The sequence below is a fragment of the Hibiscus syriacus genome, unplaced genomic scaffold, assembly GCF_006381635.1.
Source record: "Hibiscus syriacus cultivar Baekdansim isolate YM2019G1 unplaced genomic scaffold, ASM638163v2 tig00002011_pilon, whole genome shotgun sequence".
In the NCBI taxonomy this organism is placed as follows: domain Eukaryota; kingdom Viridiplantae; phylum Streptophyta; class Magnoliopsida; order Malvales; family Malvaceae; genus Hibiscus; species Hibiscus syriacus.
The window spans coordinates 28,965-45,257 of record NW_024061903.1 but is presented as its reverse complement, the minus strand read 5'-3'; the positions used below and the strand labels follow the sequence as shown (position 1 = coordinate 45,257).

The window sequence follows — 16,293 nt, the reverse complement described above, 5'->3', positions numbered from 1 at the left end:
TAGCCTAGTTTAGTTGTTGACATATAGAAACCCCTAAGACTCGAGCAATTAATAAACCATAACTTCATCACAACATTAATTTATCTTTTAGAGTCAATCCTATAGCAATCTCTGCCGCTTAGTTCATCATTCATAACTTCTTCAAGAATTTTAGTCATAGTTTTTATTGCTACCTTTACGCTAAATTATTTATTTAATTTCATAATTCTTCAGTTTATCTTTTTATCTAATTTTATATTTCACCAATCGATCTATGTGGAGACGTATTTATTCATCACTTTGTTACTTGTTCATTGTGTACACTTGCATAATTGTGCATCATAAATATATGCAACAGGATTTTTACTTCGTTGTTGGAAATTGACAATTGATACAACTTGTTTTTGTTATCACATTTTATTTACTTTATTTACTGTTTTTTAAATATTAGGTGTAATATTGAAATATTCTATATTGATCATGTTTCCAATTTTTCGCTCGTGTTATCATTGCTCAAATAGACATATTATGAGTTTCAGATGTTCAATTGAGGTGTTTTATGATGCATTAGAAATTTAAATAAAAGACGATTTATATGTAAGAAGACATTATAACTTAAAATTGCACGAATCTCATTTAAAAATTTATCTAAAGTCAATTGATATTTCAGCCTTTAAAACTAATTTTAATTTCTTATCCAAAATACAAATATTTCACCTCTCTTATTATGCATGTATCAAGGTACCAAAAACTTTCAAAGATCTCCAAAAATTAGATATAAAATGAGAATCTCGATAAACCATTACGAAGCATGTATAATTATTAATATATTAAAAATAATAAATTAAATAATAATATAATCGATCTAAACTTGTAAACCACTTTATAAAAAATAACTATTTTTCTTAAGGAAAAAACCCATTAAGATCTAAAACAGGGAATATTTCGATATTTTTTTCTTCTTTTATCTTTTTAGCTACCAAAATAATTTAGTGAGTCCTGAAAATCGATTTAAGATATTATGTACTTTTTTAATAGGATAATATTATATACTTAGATACACTTCAATAAATGAAAATTTCATATTATGTAAACTTTAATATATTTATAAATAAAAGCATACTATAAAATGAAAAGCAGAAAAATAAAAGAAAGAGCTCTTCCCCACTCACTCTCTTTCTGCTCTTTTAATTTTCCTTACTCTCTCCTCTTTTCATCTCTCTCTTGCTTTACCATCTTAGTTAAGTCTCCTCTATGACACTACCAGTCTTAAACACTCCTTTCTTCTTCCTCCCCTTGCTCTTATCAACTTTCCCAGTTGTTCAAGGAGCAAGCTGGTGCGTTGCCAGGAGTGATGCAAGCTACAAAGCTCTTCAAACCGCACTCGACTATGCATGCGCCTCCGGAGCTGACTGCACTCCTCTGCAGTCAGATGGGCTCTGTTTCCTTCCCAACACCATCCAAGCTCATGCTTCCTATGCTTTCAATAGCTACTACCAACGTAGAGCAATGACTCCTGGTTCCTGTGACTTTGCTGGCACCGCCACTGTTGCTAAAACTGATCCCAGTTTGTTCTTCATCACTTTCTTTTACTTCATTTTCTGAGCTTGTTAGAACTGGGTTTTTTCTTAGTTTGGATTCTGGTTTCTCTTTTTTTTTGTAGGTTATGGATCTTGTATGTACCCATCTTCTCAAAGGTATGCATATTTTCCTTCCATTTTTACTCCTGCTTAAACAAATTCTACTGATTTTTTTTCTATATACAGTCACTGGTGCGAATAGTAATATGAGTTGAATAAATTGTCATATTTGTGTGTCCTGTGAATTTCTAGTACAGTCAGCTTTGTTTAAATGGTGATTCTGCAATTTGATAGATGTTTGACACGTGTTTTTTTGCATGTCATCTTGATCTCTAACCGTTCGATCGTTGTACCTGACGACAGTCTTCGTTTCGTTTTGTGCATGTCTTGTTAGTGGTCACATCTTTCAATGCCTTGGGTTCGTCGCTTTGCCTGTTCTGTTTTACCTCTGTCTAGCTTTATGAAAGCAGTTCTATCTTTTTAGCCGTTGGATGGTAGTCTCTTGTCCAATGAGTCAAGGACATCCAACGGTCAAGATTCTGTCTTGTTGGTCTAAAACTGAACCTATTAGGTTTTTATCATCAATGTTAGTACACATTTTACTTTAGCTAAATAGTTCATTTGCTACACAAGTTACGATATTAAGAATTAGGCTTTTTTACCCGAATATCATCCAACAAAATTAATTATCAAAATAACAGTTATTGCTAATTACTTCTTGATCTAACACTTATTTTTGTTACGTGGTAAGAATGTGTTTTCTAGAGAAAGCGTTTTACCGTTTGAGGATTTTTAACCATTTGCTCTAGAGATTATTGATTAATAAATTGATTTTAATAGATGGATCGTATCTGTAGTTGATAAGATTGAACAAGTTATGGGCTTGCCTATTTCGGCTTTGGGGCATAGGATTTTTATTCTTGGCAAAATGGAATGTGGTAAACCTTGCGTCATGGATCCAAATGCATACTCTGTCCCATTGACCACCTTTTACTGTAACTTTTGCATGTGCATCATTCCCATGAAATGGAACATCTTTACAAAGAGAATGATTGATAAATTGACGTATGTAAATTAAACGAAAATATATATTAAATATTCTAATAATCAAAACAATTAAGGTGGAATGTCGTATTTTATTCACACTGGTGAGGTGAGTACTGTTGGATACGAGTATGTTAATCGACCCATGGTAGTGTTTTCCATCTCTGCTTTTCATGTGATTTAACAGCTTGTGTTTCGGAATTTCCAGCACGGCAGGAGGGATAACTACCCCAACAACAACATCACCAACAGTGACGAACAACCCGAATCCACCAACTACTACGACTAATTCGCCACTCGCCAGCGGTGATGGCAATACCGGACTAAATAATCCTGGACTGACCCCTCCATTTCCCACGACAGACGACTCTAGAGCCTCATTCGAATGTATAGTCGACACAAGCTTGACATCCGTCTTGCTCTTACTCATTCTATCGTTAATTTTGCACCCAATATGGATCTTTTAAGCTTAGATGCATGACCCAAGGATGGAGAGGAGGCGATTTTGTTAGAAATTGGAGCCTTCTCTCGGGCTTTGCTGAAGAAACACATGATTTCGGTTCATTTAGTTCTGTTTACTTATCAAGACATCTCTTTCTGATTCAATTCTATATTTGAAATGTTATTGCTGTATGTTTCGTGGAGTATATATGACAAGTGTAAAGAAACACATCTATGGATTAATTATCTTTTGATATTTATCCCTTAGATTTAAGGTATAAATTTAATGATATTTTTGAGTTGGAGTTCATTAATTAGGAAAAAATATTCTAGAATATTAGTTTGGATTGGTTTTAGATTATGTGTACTGATTTTTAAAATAATATTTAAATTTTAATAATGAAAGTGAAAAAAATTCAAATATTAGTTTACGTAATTTTTTCTATTTTATATTTCAATTAACTGAAGGAATTCGTGGTGTATTTTTTATATATTTTTTTCAATATTTAGACGAACAAAAGGTAATTGAAGGTCATGAGAAAATAACAATATATTTTTTTAACAAGAAGATAAATACAGTTTAGGTGGAGCTAAATATCCACATGTCTGCGCGTTTCAGCATCCTTTTAGTATGCCTGAGCTATTTCGACCAGAGGTGTATGATAGATTTTGAGATCGAAAGAATCCTTCCAAACTAGTTTAACCAATCCATCTGTGACCTATCGCAATTACGAGGAACATGTCTGAGTGCATCTGCCAATTACGGTTAATTAAATTAGTGATATGCGACATAATTGATGAGCCACCCGAAGTATTACCATCCCACCCGATTACGGCGAGGGCCTCTCTACTGTCCAATTCCACTACAATCCAAGACATTTGCAATCCTTCAAATAAATCCCATGGTTTCGCATCAATAACTAAACAAATACCAATGGATTTGGAGAATCCCATAATTCTACTGGGAGACATAAAAATCTTAATTCCCACAAAATTTGACACAGATTAAAGCTGTTAGTTGAGAAGTGTATGTTTTGGTTGCTCTAAGTAAAAATATTCAAGTATGAATCTGTTAAATCACATAAACAACGAAGCACCTGTGTTCTAGACTTCTAGTGGTAGATACTCTGTTCTACAATTGTCTTCTTTTTGTGTTTTTCTGTGTGCGTGTGTGTCACCAGCACCGACAGCAGGCTCTCCCGTGAAATGGGGTGTTGATGGGAAATTCGAAAGTGGATATCTTGTTACTGTCACCATCGGTTCGGAGAAGTTAAAAGGAGTCTTGTATCAGGCTCCACAGGATGCAGCACTCCAAGTGCCACATCAATATGGTGTACATGCTGTATGAACTGAACATGTTCAATTATGAGTTTTTAACATCTTGCTTGGACTTTTGTCATTGTTCAGGTCTATCAAGACAAAGCTCTCAAAGATAAAGAACGATACAGAATTGAGATGGAGGATTATAGGGAAAGATCAAGGACAGGTCAAGTTATCAGTGATGCAGTGCCCCTACAGCAATGACTTCCTGTACCAGATGTGGATGTGACGGAAGCAGATATGAAGCTCGCTTGACAAAACTGAAGGTGGTGATTCTCCTCAAACTCAGGAACATGACTCAGGCTCTGGTGAAAGTGATTCAAAAGATGATAAAACTGAAGATAAGAATTTAGATAGGGAAGAATTTATCTAGGTTCACTCACAACATAAAAGTTGTACAATCCAATTAACAACATTAATTTCATAAAGAGAAAAAAAACCCTCAAAATCAGGACGAAACCTGAAAGAAATAAAATGAAAGAAGGGACAGAAAATGGACCAAAAGAATGGACTGTTCTGTTCCATGGGAAATTTTGATTTAATACACTGATGGTAATGGCTGATACAAATATACCCACAAAGATGAATAAAGACTGCAAAATACGAACCACATCATTTTTTTTTCGTTCAAATGATTGAAAATGTCAGGAATCTGAGACTAAAAGAGCATCCCAGATTATATCCATGTCCAACGAAGGCATTCTACTTAACTGTACAGCATCCACATCCGATGATACACTCTCCTGAGTTTTCTTCTTGTTCTCATTCACTTCTGATTCTGCCTTGCTCTTCACCTCAAATTCCCAATCTCTTTTCGTTGTGTTCTGGTTTAAACATTCGACATTTGCCTGCCTCGACTGTGGATTTTTCAACTTCTTGTTACCGGCAATGCCTTGTGAAATTGCTTGCAACTTGGCTTCAAGGAGTGCAGCAGTGTTCCCATTCAAAGAATTGGCCTTCAGTTGATGCTTAAGATCCGGAAAGTTCAAATGCGCATATTCTCCACGCAACATGTATGCTGCTGTATCATATGCCATAGCGGCTTCTTCTGCGGTGTCGAAAGTCCCTAGCCAAACCCGAGTTCGATTTCTCGGGAGCCGTATCTCAGCAACCCATTTTCCCCAATGTCTTTGCCTTACCCCTCGGAACAGCTTTCCGGACGATGTCGAGGCTGATGACAGTCGACCCTTTTGATGCTGGTTCTGCAATCTGCTTCCAGTGTACTTCATAGGTTGAGTCTTGGTGCCAAGCCAATAGTCACTAAAACCTTTGGTTTGGAAACTGGCACAACTCTGGTTCATTCTAAGCCATTCATCGCCCATTCGAGACTGAATCTGACCAAGTTGAGGCAATTGGAATGAATGGTTCGGTCCAGGCTCACTCTTTTTCCCAATGGCTCGAGTGGTTGGATCTAACATGGCAGGTTCCTGCAAAAACAAAGTTAAGTTGGGGAATTTCGATGGCGATGGTGGTTCGGAAACTTGAGCTTGGTTCAGTTTCGGAAAAGACTCCAGGAAGTTCAATGGCATAAAACCATCCATGACATCAGAAACAAGACCACCATGTGAGGGAACAGAACCGAACAAGCCTGAATGATGTTCATTCAAAACATCCTGTCTGAGAAATCCAGGGACGTTTGTTAAGAAATTGTGTCCATGAGAAGAACTGGAATTGGAGCTCGAAACAAACCGATCAGGTGAAGGAGATGACGACGACGATGGTGGTGGTGACTTGGTTCTTCCACTGCCATTTCCGTAGGAAGTACCAGTTAAAGTACCAGAAATGATTGGATCGTTGAAATTAAACTTTGAAGAAGTTGGCATGCCATGAATATATGATGGCCACTCCTTGTTCATCAAAGTTTCTGTTTTAGGAAATTGATCTTCCACACTCATAATTTTTGTCCGAAAACAGAACAAATGGAAGATATATATAGAAAAAAATGCAATTCAAAGTACAGTATATATTAACCCTTAATCGGAAGGTTTCTGCTGAAGACTTACCATAATAATAATTTATGGGAAGCTACTTTATTATATATATATATATATATGTATGTATATACTGTTATATTAAAAGTTTAGCCCTTCAATCTAAAGACTTTCTTTTTTCTTTCAATTGAAACGGTTGTTTGCCGCGTATAAGCAATTATCTTTCTTTGGTTTTTAGATTGAACCAATGTTTTTAATTTATTTTTCTTTGATGAAAGAAATGAAAAGAAAGAGAGGAAAATTAAGCAAAGAATAAAAAAGATAAAATCTTAGAATAATACATTTAAATTATATACAAACATTCATGTACTTTTAATTTTATGTATTGATTCCTAGAAAATATATCGTTATTTGGATTTAAATATTTGCAAACTCATAATTCTTTTATCTATTTTGATTTAATTTTAGCCTATTTTGGTAAATTTCAAATTTCATTTATTTGTTCCTTTTATTTATTTACTTATTTTGAAATGTATAATTATTTTTTTAAGAAAAATAAAAGCATCTTTCAGTTATTTTGATTGGTCAGAATCAAGGGACAAGTACAATTTCTAAAATTATATAATTATAAATATATATTTTTTTCATTATAATTATTCTATAAAAAGTTCTGCATAAAAGAAAATCTAAATAATGATGAAATTTTAATATTTCCTCTGTGTGGGACAGGTAGTATTATTTACATATTTTTAACTTATTGTTCTCTCGATTCTCTAAGGTTTTATTTTGATTAATTCAGATCGATCCGTATCATACATCTAATTTTGATAGGTGAGTCTTTCAACGGGAATTTCTGCATACACAAAGACTGGAACTCGAGATCATTTACATATATTTTAATCCTTAATTTAATATTTTTATAATATATTAGGTCAACCTAATTCATAATTGGGTTTTTTCATGTGCATGTATTAAAGATAATCAGGAGATAAATCCAAGGTTATGTCATTAATTAGTCATTACCAAGGATTCATTAACAACATTATCATCAATATAATAATAAACAATTAATTGAAACAATTCTATTCAAAAGTTGAAACAATATTTGTCTATATATATATAAAAGGTAAATGCATCAACAAAAAAGAATATCTTATTTGGCATTTGTTGCAGCTGTCTTTTGAGAACAATTTGGGGCCACTTAAGCAGCTCATCTAATTTGGACCCAGTGATCGATTGATTGAAAGAAACGAACGGAGGTAATTGTTTCTAAAAATTTTAAATTTTAATATATTTTATAGATAATTTTTTTTTATATTTTTTATTAAAAATAAATTTTTATTCTTTAAAATTTAATAAATTAATATCTCTAATTTAAAATCACGTGTCTGATTGGACCCATAATAATCATAAATCTTATGATTTTTGAAGTTATCCTTAAGCCACCAGGCTCTAATAAATTCCACTTGGGATAACCATTTCCATGGAGGAAAAAAAAGAGAGACTCCGGATAGATATATTATGTTAGAGATAAACTTATAAAAATTTAAAAGATGAAAATAAATTATTAATAAAAAATATAAAAAGAATCTAAAATATATAATAATTCAAAATTTTTAAGAGAATACTGCTCCACCCATCCCCTAGTCCATCCCTGATTATTTTTATTCATTTTTTTAGCAGATTTAATTAAACTATTTTTCAAAGTTTATTTAATAGTGGGAGCACATGGTCTTGGCCTAATGATAAACATAGATTATTTACTTGATTAATAAGAAGCAAACATGGAACCATGAACCCATGTTTCTTCAATGTCGCTTTTACTTTCTATTTCATGTTTCTTTATTCTTCAGTGTTTTGGGTCACAAAATCAAAGAAAGCAAAATAGAATATGAAAAATTCATTGTCAGCACACACTAATTTCTATTGCTTTATTAAGGGGGCATGTGAAAACTGATGACTTGTTTAAACCATTGAATGACATTGTCTGTTTCTAATTACATCTAGTTTCTTCTAAAAACCTGCACGTTCGTGTATCCCAACCTGGAAGATAAGGATTTTGCCTTGTTGCTTCTAATTCATTCAATCTGATGCCTCAGTGTTTGTCTCCATCTCCCTTTTGTTTGTGTCAGAACATTACCAATTAATATAATTTTTTTATTACCATCAGATTATTACAAGTTAATATTTGTTTAAAATCTTTTTTAATCATTAACAACATGCTCACACCATGCAGACGTAGTTATTTGGACTCGAGACTTCTAGAAAATGCAACACTCTATTTTACTATTGAGGTTAAATTAAGTATAAAAGATACTACGAGATAAAAACAAGCAACAACACCAACAACATTTTATAACACCAATAGAACCCAAACAAAAATAGAGAAAATTGTAAATATTGAGACTTAATATACATATTAATCCTAAAGATAATCATAGCTTGAATTCAAACAATAGAACATTCTTTATATATATACAGCTGGGAGTGCATTGCATAAGAACAGATGTAGTTCTTTTATGTATTAATTTATATTAATTTGGTGAATATTCTTTTTCTACACCTGTGTTGTGATGTATGAGAGAGATGGAATTTTGTCCGTTGTTAACAGTTTGTGGGATGTTGGCATCTCAACCTTCACAACTACCCTCTTTACCTTTTAGTTGAAGTATGATGACATTACCAATAAACTATTTGCTCTTTTCATAGTTAGGGTTTATTTTTTTCTATAGATCCAAGTATACCATCCTAAATATTATTAATGAATTAGATAATAATATATTATTTATTTTTGTTTGAAATCCTTTAATTATGTATAATTGTGCTTTAAATCCTGTTGAAACAGCCCACGGATAAATGATATTCTTTCCATGATATCCACACAAAGGTCGATAAAAAAACATTACAAAAAGGTGAAACAGCAACAAAATGGAACCCTTCTTGTAAAAATGATTCTCTCTTTCGTTTTTCACTCAACTCACTCGTTCATCTTTATGATCTTTATAGCTCAAATAACACCTTGTCTCTATAGGAAATAGAATATCATCATCATTTTGATATTACCACAAACTTGTCAAGGTTATGGCACAAAATATAAATTTCATTTATGTCATCTAAACTTGAGAATAAATGTTAAATGTAGTTATAACTTTCATGCAAATATAATTTTATATTAATGTTTAATTATTTACTATCATGAGGAAGAAACAAGTGAATTGTATCTGTCGGTGGTGATTCATTCCTTTTAATTTGGGTGGAGAGTCACATTCGATGTAAGGGCTACTATTGACCGATTTTTTCCTCCATGGGAGGTGAAGACAAAAGAGAGAATATATGAGTGAACAAATGGAGATGGGAGAAGATCCCTCTCTCGCGACTGAGAGGTATTTATAGTGATACTAGTTGGTGGCGTTAGACATATTATAATTATGATTATTCATAGGTTAACGTGCTAAGTAGGTCTAATTGTTAGATCTTGGATTTGATTTTGCTCATGTAGATTACGTAGGTCTGTCAAAGATTTTATCTATATACTATAGTTGACTCGAAACTATGATATTCTTGATTACGAATGATATGAATTCTTTGAAGGCTTCGATAGAACGTCTTGATTAACAGAGATTGAATAGTTTTCATATGTATCCTCTAAATGTATAACTAGGCGTAATTTTTTAAAAAAAATAAAAATTTAAATAACATAATCGATTTTAACTTTTGAATTGATTTTCATCTCCGTATTTTAAAATTATTTCACTTTTAGCCCCTATATGTGATCAAAATTTGACCAATAATACGTAAACAGCCAGCAAAGCCCTTAGAAGAAGATGCAATAGAAAACCTTATCTTTGTCATTTGGAAAACTAAGTCGGTAGTTATCCATATATTTTTCTTCTCATCACAATCATCATGACTTCCACCAATTTAAGCAACTTCAATATATAATGAAAAAAATAGGAATGGGACTGCACTTTTTATTTTAATACATCTTTCGGTTGTGTGTATATGTATATTGAAACCTTAATATATGAGTTAATCATAACTATTGTAATCGCATTTAAATATAGTACCATATTTATTACACTGTACTTTCTTATTCAATAATTAGATAAATGTATAGTATATATATCTATATTTAATTTAATATATTTTTTATATTATTCATTGATCATAAATAATGATTCAATTAAAGTTTTTTTTATATATAAATTTAGGATAAATATAAGATAATATCTGTTTAAAAATTCTCAATCATTCGAGAATAAATGTCCGTACCCTTGACATTTGCGGTGTTCGAACTCAAGACCTTAAAAAATAACAACACATTCATTAACTATTGAGGCCGCCTATTTTGTGCATGATTCAATAAAATTATAACATGTTGATTAAACATATTATTCACTTAAAAATACAACATTATATTTTGAGCCAATATCATATTGTTTAAATAAGTTTATCTTATAAAATTATTTTTTCGATTTTTTTAAAAATACCATCATACTCGATCTTTCTAATAAAACCTATATAGCCATTAAATTGTACAAGAACCATAGGGAAAAAAACTATACAAACATAGATACAGTCTGTACCATAATACAAGATGTGCACAATAGTTTTACCTATTAATTGTATTATGTTTGTAAACATAGATGGATCAAAGGGAGACGGAATCAGACAATTATTCTTCTTAAAAATTTTAAATTAGTGTATATTTTAGATATTTTTTATATTTTTTATTGATAATTTATTTTTATCTCTTAAAATTTTATGGGTTCATCAATTTTAAAAAATATCGTTTCTAATATAAAATTTATGTCAGTTTTTATTTGTAAGTGCTTAAGAAAATATTAAATCTATTTTATTTTATTTTTGTTACCCTACCGGTTCCAAGACTTTGACCGACTCGCGTCACACACTTAACTTTGGTGGCTAACACTCGAACTCAAAGACCTTGCTTAAACGATATTTTATCACTTGAATTAAATATGATAGGTTACTAAATCTACTTTTAATGCATATTTTATCAATAATGATTATGATGGTCGTATTGATTAGTTTAATGATGACATGTAAAAGACTAAAGTTAATGGTGGGTTCAGAAAATGTTTCTAGGCTGGCAACTTAATGTAATACATTTCATTAGATGGATAAAAGGAACTGGTTCAAACTAAAAGAGCCAGCCCCACACCATTTAGGCACTTCCACGTGTTAAATATTTGCAGTCGAGAATCCTTGACCACAAATTAATTTTATTATTTAGCATGGGATTTACTGGGTTAATAATGTTAAAGTTTTTTTTATTAGAGCTAAACCACTGAACCAAGTATCTTAAAATAATATTAAAGTTAAATATTATAAAATTACCCCTGTTAAAATAAACTTAATTACTCGAGTTATTGTGCCACCCATTTTTAAAACTCCCAATAATGAAAATAAAATTATGGAAGATTTCATTTTAATTCATATAATGATTCAAATATGAACCTAAATTTCTTGATTCATGGACAAATTGGAGTGGTAGATATATAACTTTGAATATATCTAATAAAGGAAATTGTAACATTTATTAATAGAAAATATAAACTTAAACTGCAACATATTGCAAAACAAAATATTTCAAGTTTATTTCACCAATTGATATTTATTATAACATCTTTGATAGGAAATTAATGATATTATATCAAAACTAAAAAAAATCAAGGACATTTATGTTTGCCTTCTTTAGTGAGGATCTTGTCGTAGCATGGACATTCTCCAGTATGTCCATAAAAACCCGAAGGAACACACAAACACCTCTGACAACAGTAATTGCAAAAGAACAAGCATGGCTTCTTATGATGAGTTTTTGAACACCGAATACCGCACGCGTTTGGACAATCTGGGTACAATAAAAATTTTATATATGGTTAAGAATTTATTTCGTAATGATGACCAAACATAAAAAAAAAATAAGAGCAAATTAATTATACCTTGGGGGCGAAGTGATCCTTCCTTTCCAGCCTGTGGATACGAAGCAAATACTATTAGAAAGAAGCATATTTGAATGAAAAGGAAGAGATGAGAAAGACATGTAATACCTTTGTTGTTTGAATGGCAAAAGTGAAAATGACAAGGACAAGAAAGAAAGCAAAGGGAAGACAAAGCCTAGCCATCCTAATATTTTATATATTTATTTGTTTATGGTTTAGAAATTAGAATGGTAAGAAATGAAGTGTATGCTTCACGAGGCTCTCTTTATATAGTCTATAACACTGGAAAATCCCATTCATTTGTACATCTGTACTTAAATTTTAAAATCTCCTTTTATGGAAACAACACTAGAGAATCACTTATTACCACATTTAATGTCATATTTGTTTTTGCTTTCTTATCGAAACCAATCTGTAATTGCTGATTTGTGATTTCCATATATTGATTTTGGTAATTAATTTCACCCCCCTCAAATGAACCAGATTAATTGAATCCAATTAATAATACAGTCATTTTCTATATTTGGTGAATATATTTGTTTTTCTCAATTAAATTTTTTATTTCTCAATTAAATTTTTTATTTTAAAATTTTAAATCCATCAAATCAAATAAATTGACATATAATTTAATCAATAATCATTAAAACTAAATCTATATCTAAGCCAAATCATTATGACGTGAGCCTAAACCCGAATATCTAAATACCAATGTTAAATTCAACCCAAAATTAATTTAAAATCATTAAAAAAAAGTTTTTTTTCTTCAGTAGTCTAGGGTGATTTGTTCAGAATTTCTTTTTAGCCATTGATAGTACACACAAATCCGCAGTTGCTCGAACCTCTCATCGGGAAGCTGGAAAGTGAGCCCAGTTTCCATCGTAAAGTTGACCTGTTTTTCTTGTTGACTCAATCACCCAATGTTCACATAACCAGAAAGGTTGGATTGCTACCTTTATTAGGAATGCTTTCTGTTACTCTAATACTGAATTTCTTTGATCCGGGCAATTAAGAAAAGAACCTTTAGTTTTCTTGCTGGTCTAACATCAGTTTTCTTTTTATTTGTTGAGTATCCATAGACTGTTTCTGTTTAGCATCAATTTCTTTTTCTTTAGTTTATTTGTTGAGTACTCAACACTGAATTTCTTTTCTTTGCTGGTTTAGCATCAACTTTCAAGAATAGTCTTTTAGTTGCTCTTTAAATTGTGTGCATACATGCTGAATTAGTCAAATGTGATCAATTAATGCACCAATTTGTGTAAACGGTCGTGGTTAATGTTTATTTAGGAATCGCTGGTGCTTCTTATATCCCTACGGTTCAATCAGCATTGCCCCGTCTCCTTGGTGCAGCAGCTCCACCAGGGGCAATTGCTCATGAAAATCGTCGTCAATGTCTGAAGGTATATTTTTGCTTTTTAGTTGTGACTATTCTGTTTCTTCCTTTTCCCCCTCTATCAGGAGGATACAGGGATCTATTGTCCGTACCAGGTTTTAAGGTTGTGGCTTGAGAGGAAAATTTTACCTGAATCTATTCTGCGACGCTATATGGACAACATTGGAGTTTCAAATGATGATACAGTTTCAGGATTTTCCCTAGGCGCTAAGAGAAATGGAAGGCATGCTAGTGGATGAGTATGGCAGGTCTAAAATCTCTTTCAACCATTTAAACCAATTTATTATAATGATAGATAAATATAATACATGCTATATTACTATTTAGGTTTGATATTTTATTCAGCTTGGTTCCAAATACATCTAAAACCAAACTATGACCAAATTACTACAATGTTTGATTATCATACCAAACTATAGCTTTTTGCTTTCCAAGTGAAAACAAGCCGTACCAAGTCGGTCAATCGGATATATCTGATTTTCAGCTCCGATAAAAATTTGTTCACCCCATTTATTCATTTTGGCATTGTTCTGTAATCTCGTTAGTATATAAAGCCACATTTCTTTTATTTATCTTACATGATAATTTTCTCAGATCACTATCATGAAATCTTTTCCAGCATTTCAACCACCTGTACCACAAGAATTCCGGGGCACACCAAATGTATGATTCTTGAACATTTCTTGGCTTGTTACTCTTTTATTGGTGATATATTATTTATTAAATCGATGCCTTTGTATGCACAGGGTAATCAAATAGTTCAAATGGCTGGAAATACTCCTCATGGGGGCCATATTGACGTTGCTGTGACAAATGAATTGTTTCCGCAGCAATTACCTTGCGTTGTAACAGGAGTCTGCAATTCTAGAGAGCCTTCTGGATATGTTTCTTCAAGGAAATTCGAATTTGGACGTAATGAAATGTGCTTAAATGCTCAATCCTCTCAACCAAGTCAACAGCTTCGACCTTGTAATACAGTCTTTGTGCAAAGGCCTTTATCCCCAAGTCTTCCACAAACCTCTTCTAGTCATTTCTCATTCACAAAGCCTGCCGTGCTACCACATCCTCAGAATTCATGTCCTCCTCAATTCTCCCTGCCATCACAACATAATGGCTGGAGGCCATTTATTGCTGATGAACAGTGGAGAATGCCCGCAGGAGAATACAACACTGATAATCGGTATGGTGGGTGGGTAGCAGGAAGAAATCCATCTCCTTGTGGTCCAATGTTTGTCCGGGAAGGTATACACATTGTCCTTGAATTAAGTTATTGGGTGATTTATTTTAAATTTACTTAAATGAAATTTGTATTCCATTCCTGCTTGCTTGAGTGAAAGGTGATTTTAGGGGCGTTAATTTCAGTTTTGATCTATTTCATATTATTGTTACCTGCAAATTATATATATCCCCTTTAAGGTTGTGGCAATCAAACTTACACTTGAGTACAAATATGTTGTTATGGATGCTTTACGGTAGTAAATGAGAAATTTAAAAAAAATAAGGAACCTTGCCAACCATGTAAACATGAAAGGCATGCTTACATGATATCTGAAGTCTGAACGCTCTGGTAGTATGCATTTATTTTCATGCTTTGAACTGTTATCATGGATAAGTTCTTATTTTTTCCCCGGTAAACTATGTATTTAGTGATCCACTTATTTCTGTGATATCGTTTTGTCACCCAAATATTTCTTTTCAAAATCATACCTAAGGTTATGTATTGGTCACCCGTCGTTAGAACTGTTGATGTGATAATTTTTTTTTATTTTTTTAATGATGATGTGACATTAACTTATGATGATATGTCAGCATCACCATTAATTTTTAACGGCGAGTGACAAGACGGAACCAAAACTTAATGCTAGGTATGATTTTGAAAAAAAATAGATGGGTGACCAAAAATAGAACTGTGGGAATAGGTGGGGAACTAAATGCATAGTTTACCCTACTTTTTTTTTATTTCTTTTTTGACATGCATCTGTATTAAAAGCCTGTGGTTTTTAGAGTGTAACCTGACAATCTTCCATTTGTTGAAAACTTGAGCTATAGTCTCTACCTTTCGATGACTATGTTAATTGTTCAACAGGTTACTTTAGACCACCTGTTGAAAGACCATTCTCAAATAATGCGAATTTCCGCCTCAATTCCACCAATAATTTACCAGGTGGAGATTCAGTATTGTAATTTTTAATTGTTGTCTGGATTTGCTTTATTTTCTTCTTTTGCCTGTTAAATAATCGATCATGTATTAAGCCAGAAAATGACTTCATTGTTGTATTCTTCAGCATGGTGTGTTTCCATGTCAACCAGACATGTCTGCCATTAATTGTTGGAGGTCAGCTTGAGACTGGGGACGTAGCATAATTTGGTACTAAATACATTTCATACTTTTTTGTTAATGAATCTCAACCGGAACTTTTAATCCTTTTCCCCCTTCATTTTTTGTGAATAGAAAACTTACCTGTCGTTGAAGCGAAACTGAAAATTAGTGTAGTGAAATTTGTTGATTTTTCTGGCCAACTACTACCGAGTATTACCTAATGATGAGAATTTGTGCATCTTTTGTTGCTAGAACAGGAGTTTACAGATAATTTTTTTTCTTCTTTTTTTCATTTGCTTTTTCTATTGTGGAAATACAAGGA

The 16,293-nt window shown here is 32.3% G+C and overlaps 4 protein-coding genes and 1 long non-coding RNA gene across 5 annotated transcripts; 3 read left to right on the top strand and 2 right to left on the bottom strand.

Annotated features, from left to right (window-relative positions):
* Positions 1–1,134: 1,134 nt before the first annotated feature.
* On the top strand, positions 1,135–3,096 carry LOC120137411 (PLASMODESMATA CALLOSE-BINDING PROTEIN 3-like). Its single transcript, XM_039153165.1, has 3 exons — positions 1,135–1,546; positions 1,643–1,676; positions 2,812–3,096. The coding sequence occupies exons 1-3, from the start codon at positions 1,234–1,236 to the stop codon at positions 3,068–3,070; spliced, it is 606 nt and encodes a 201-aa protein (XP_039009096.1). The 5' UTR covers positions 1,135–1,233; the 3' UTR covers positions 3,071–3,096.
* A 1,720-nt stretch (positions 3,097–4,816) lies between these two features.
* On the bottom strand, positions 4,817–6,259 carry LOC120137402 (ethylene-responsive transcription factor ERF062-like). Its single transcript, XM_039153159.1, has one exon. It carries the CDS (start codon positions 6,257–6,259, stop codon positions 5,009–5,011), a length of 1,251 nt encoding a protein of 416 aa, XP_039009090.1. The 3' UTR covers positions 4,817–5,008.
* A 5,729-nt stretch (positions 6,260–11,988) lies between these two features.
* Positions 11,989–12,468, bottom strand: LOC120137359 (gibberellin-regulated protein 12-like). The gene is made up of 3 exons (XM_039153124.1): positions 12,370–12,468; positions 12,262–12,292; positions 11,989–12,170 (listed from the first exon to the last, which is right to left on the bottom strand). Exons 1-3 carry the CDS (start codon positions 12,442–12,444, stop codon positions 11,989–11,991), a joined length of 288 nt encoding a protein of 95 aa, XP_039009055.1. The 5' UTR covers positions 12,445–12,468.
* Positions 12,469–13,116: 648 nt separating this feature from the next.
* LOC120137351 lies at positions 13,117–14,227 on the top strand. The gene is made up of 3 exons (XR_005517426.1): positions 13,117–13,198; positions 13,546–13,658; positions 13,747–14,227. It is a non-coding gene; the product is annotated as an uncharacterized LOC120137351 (long non-coding RNA).
* A 21-nt stretch (positions 14,228–14,248) lies between these two features.
* Positions 14,249–16,015, top strand: LOC120137319 (protein HUA2-LIKE 1-like). The gene is made up of 4 exons (XM_039153095.1): positions 14,249–14,314; positions 14,398–14,893; positions 15,738–15,831; positions 15,937–16,015. The coding sequence occupies exons 1-4, from the start codon at positions 14,255–14,257 to the stop codon at positions 16,013–16,015; spliced, it is 729 nt and encodes a 242-aa protein (XP_039009026.1). The 5' UTR covers positions 14,249–14,254.
* The last annotated feature ends 278 nt before the right edge of the window (positions 16,016–16,293 follow it).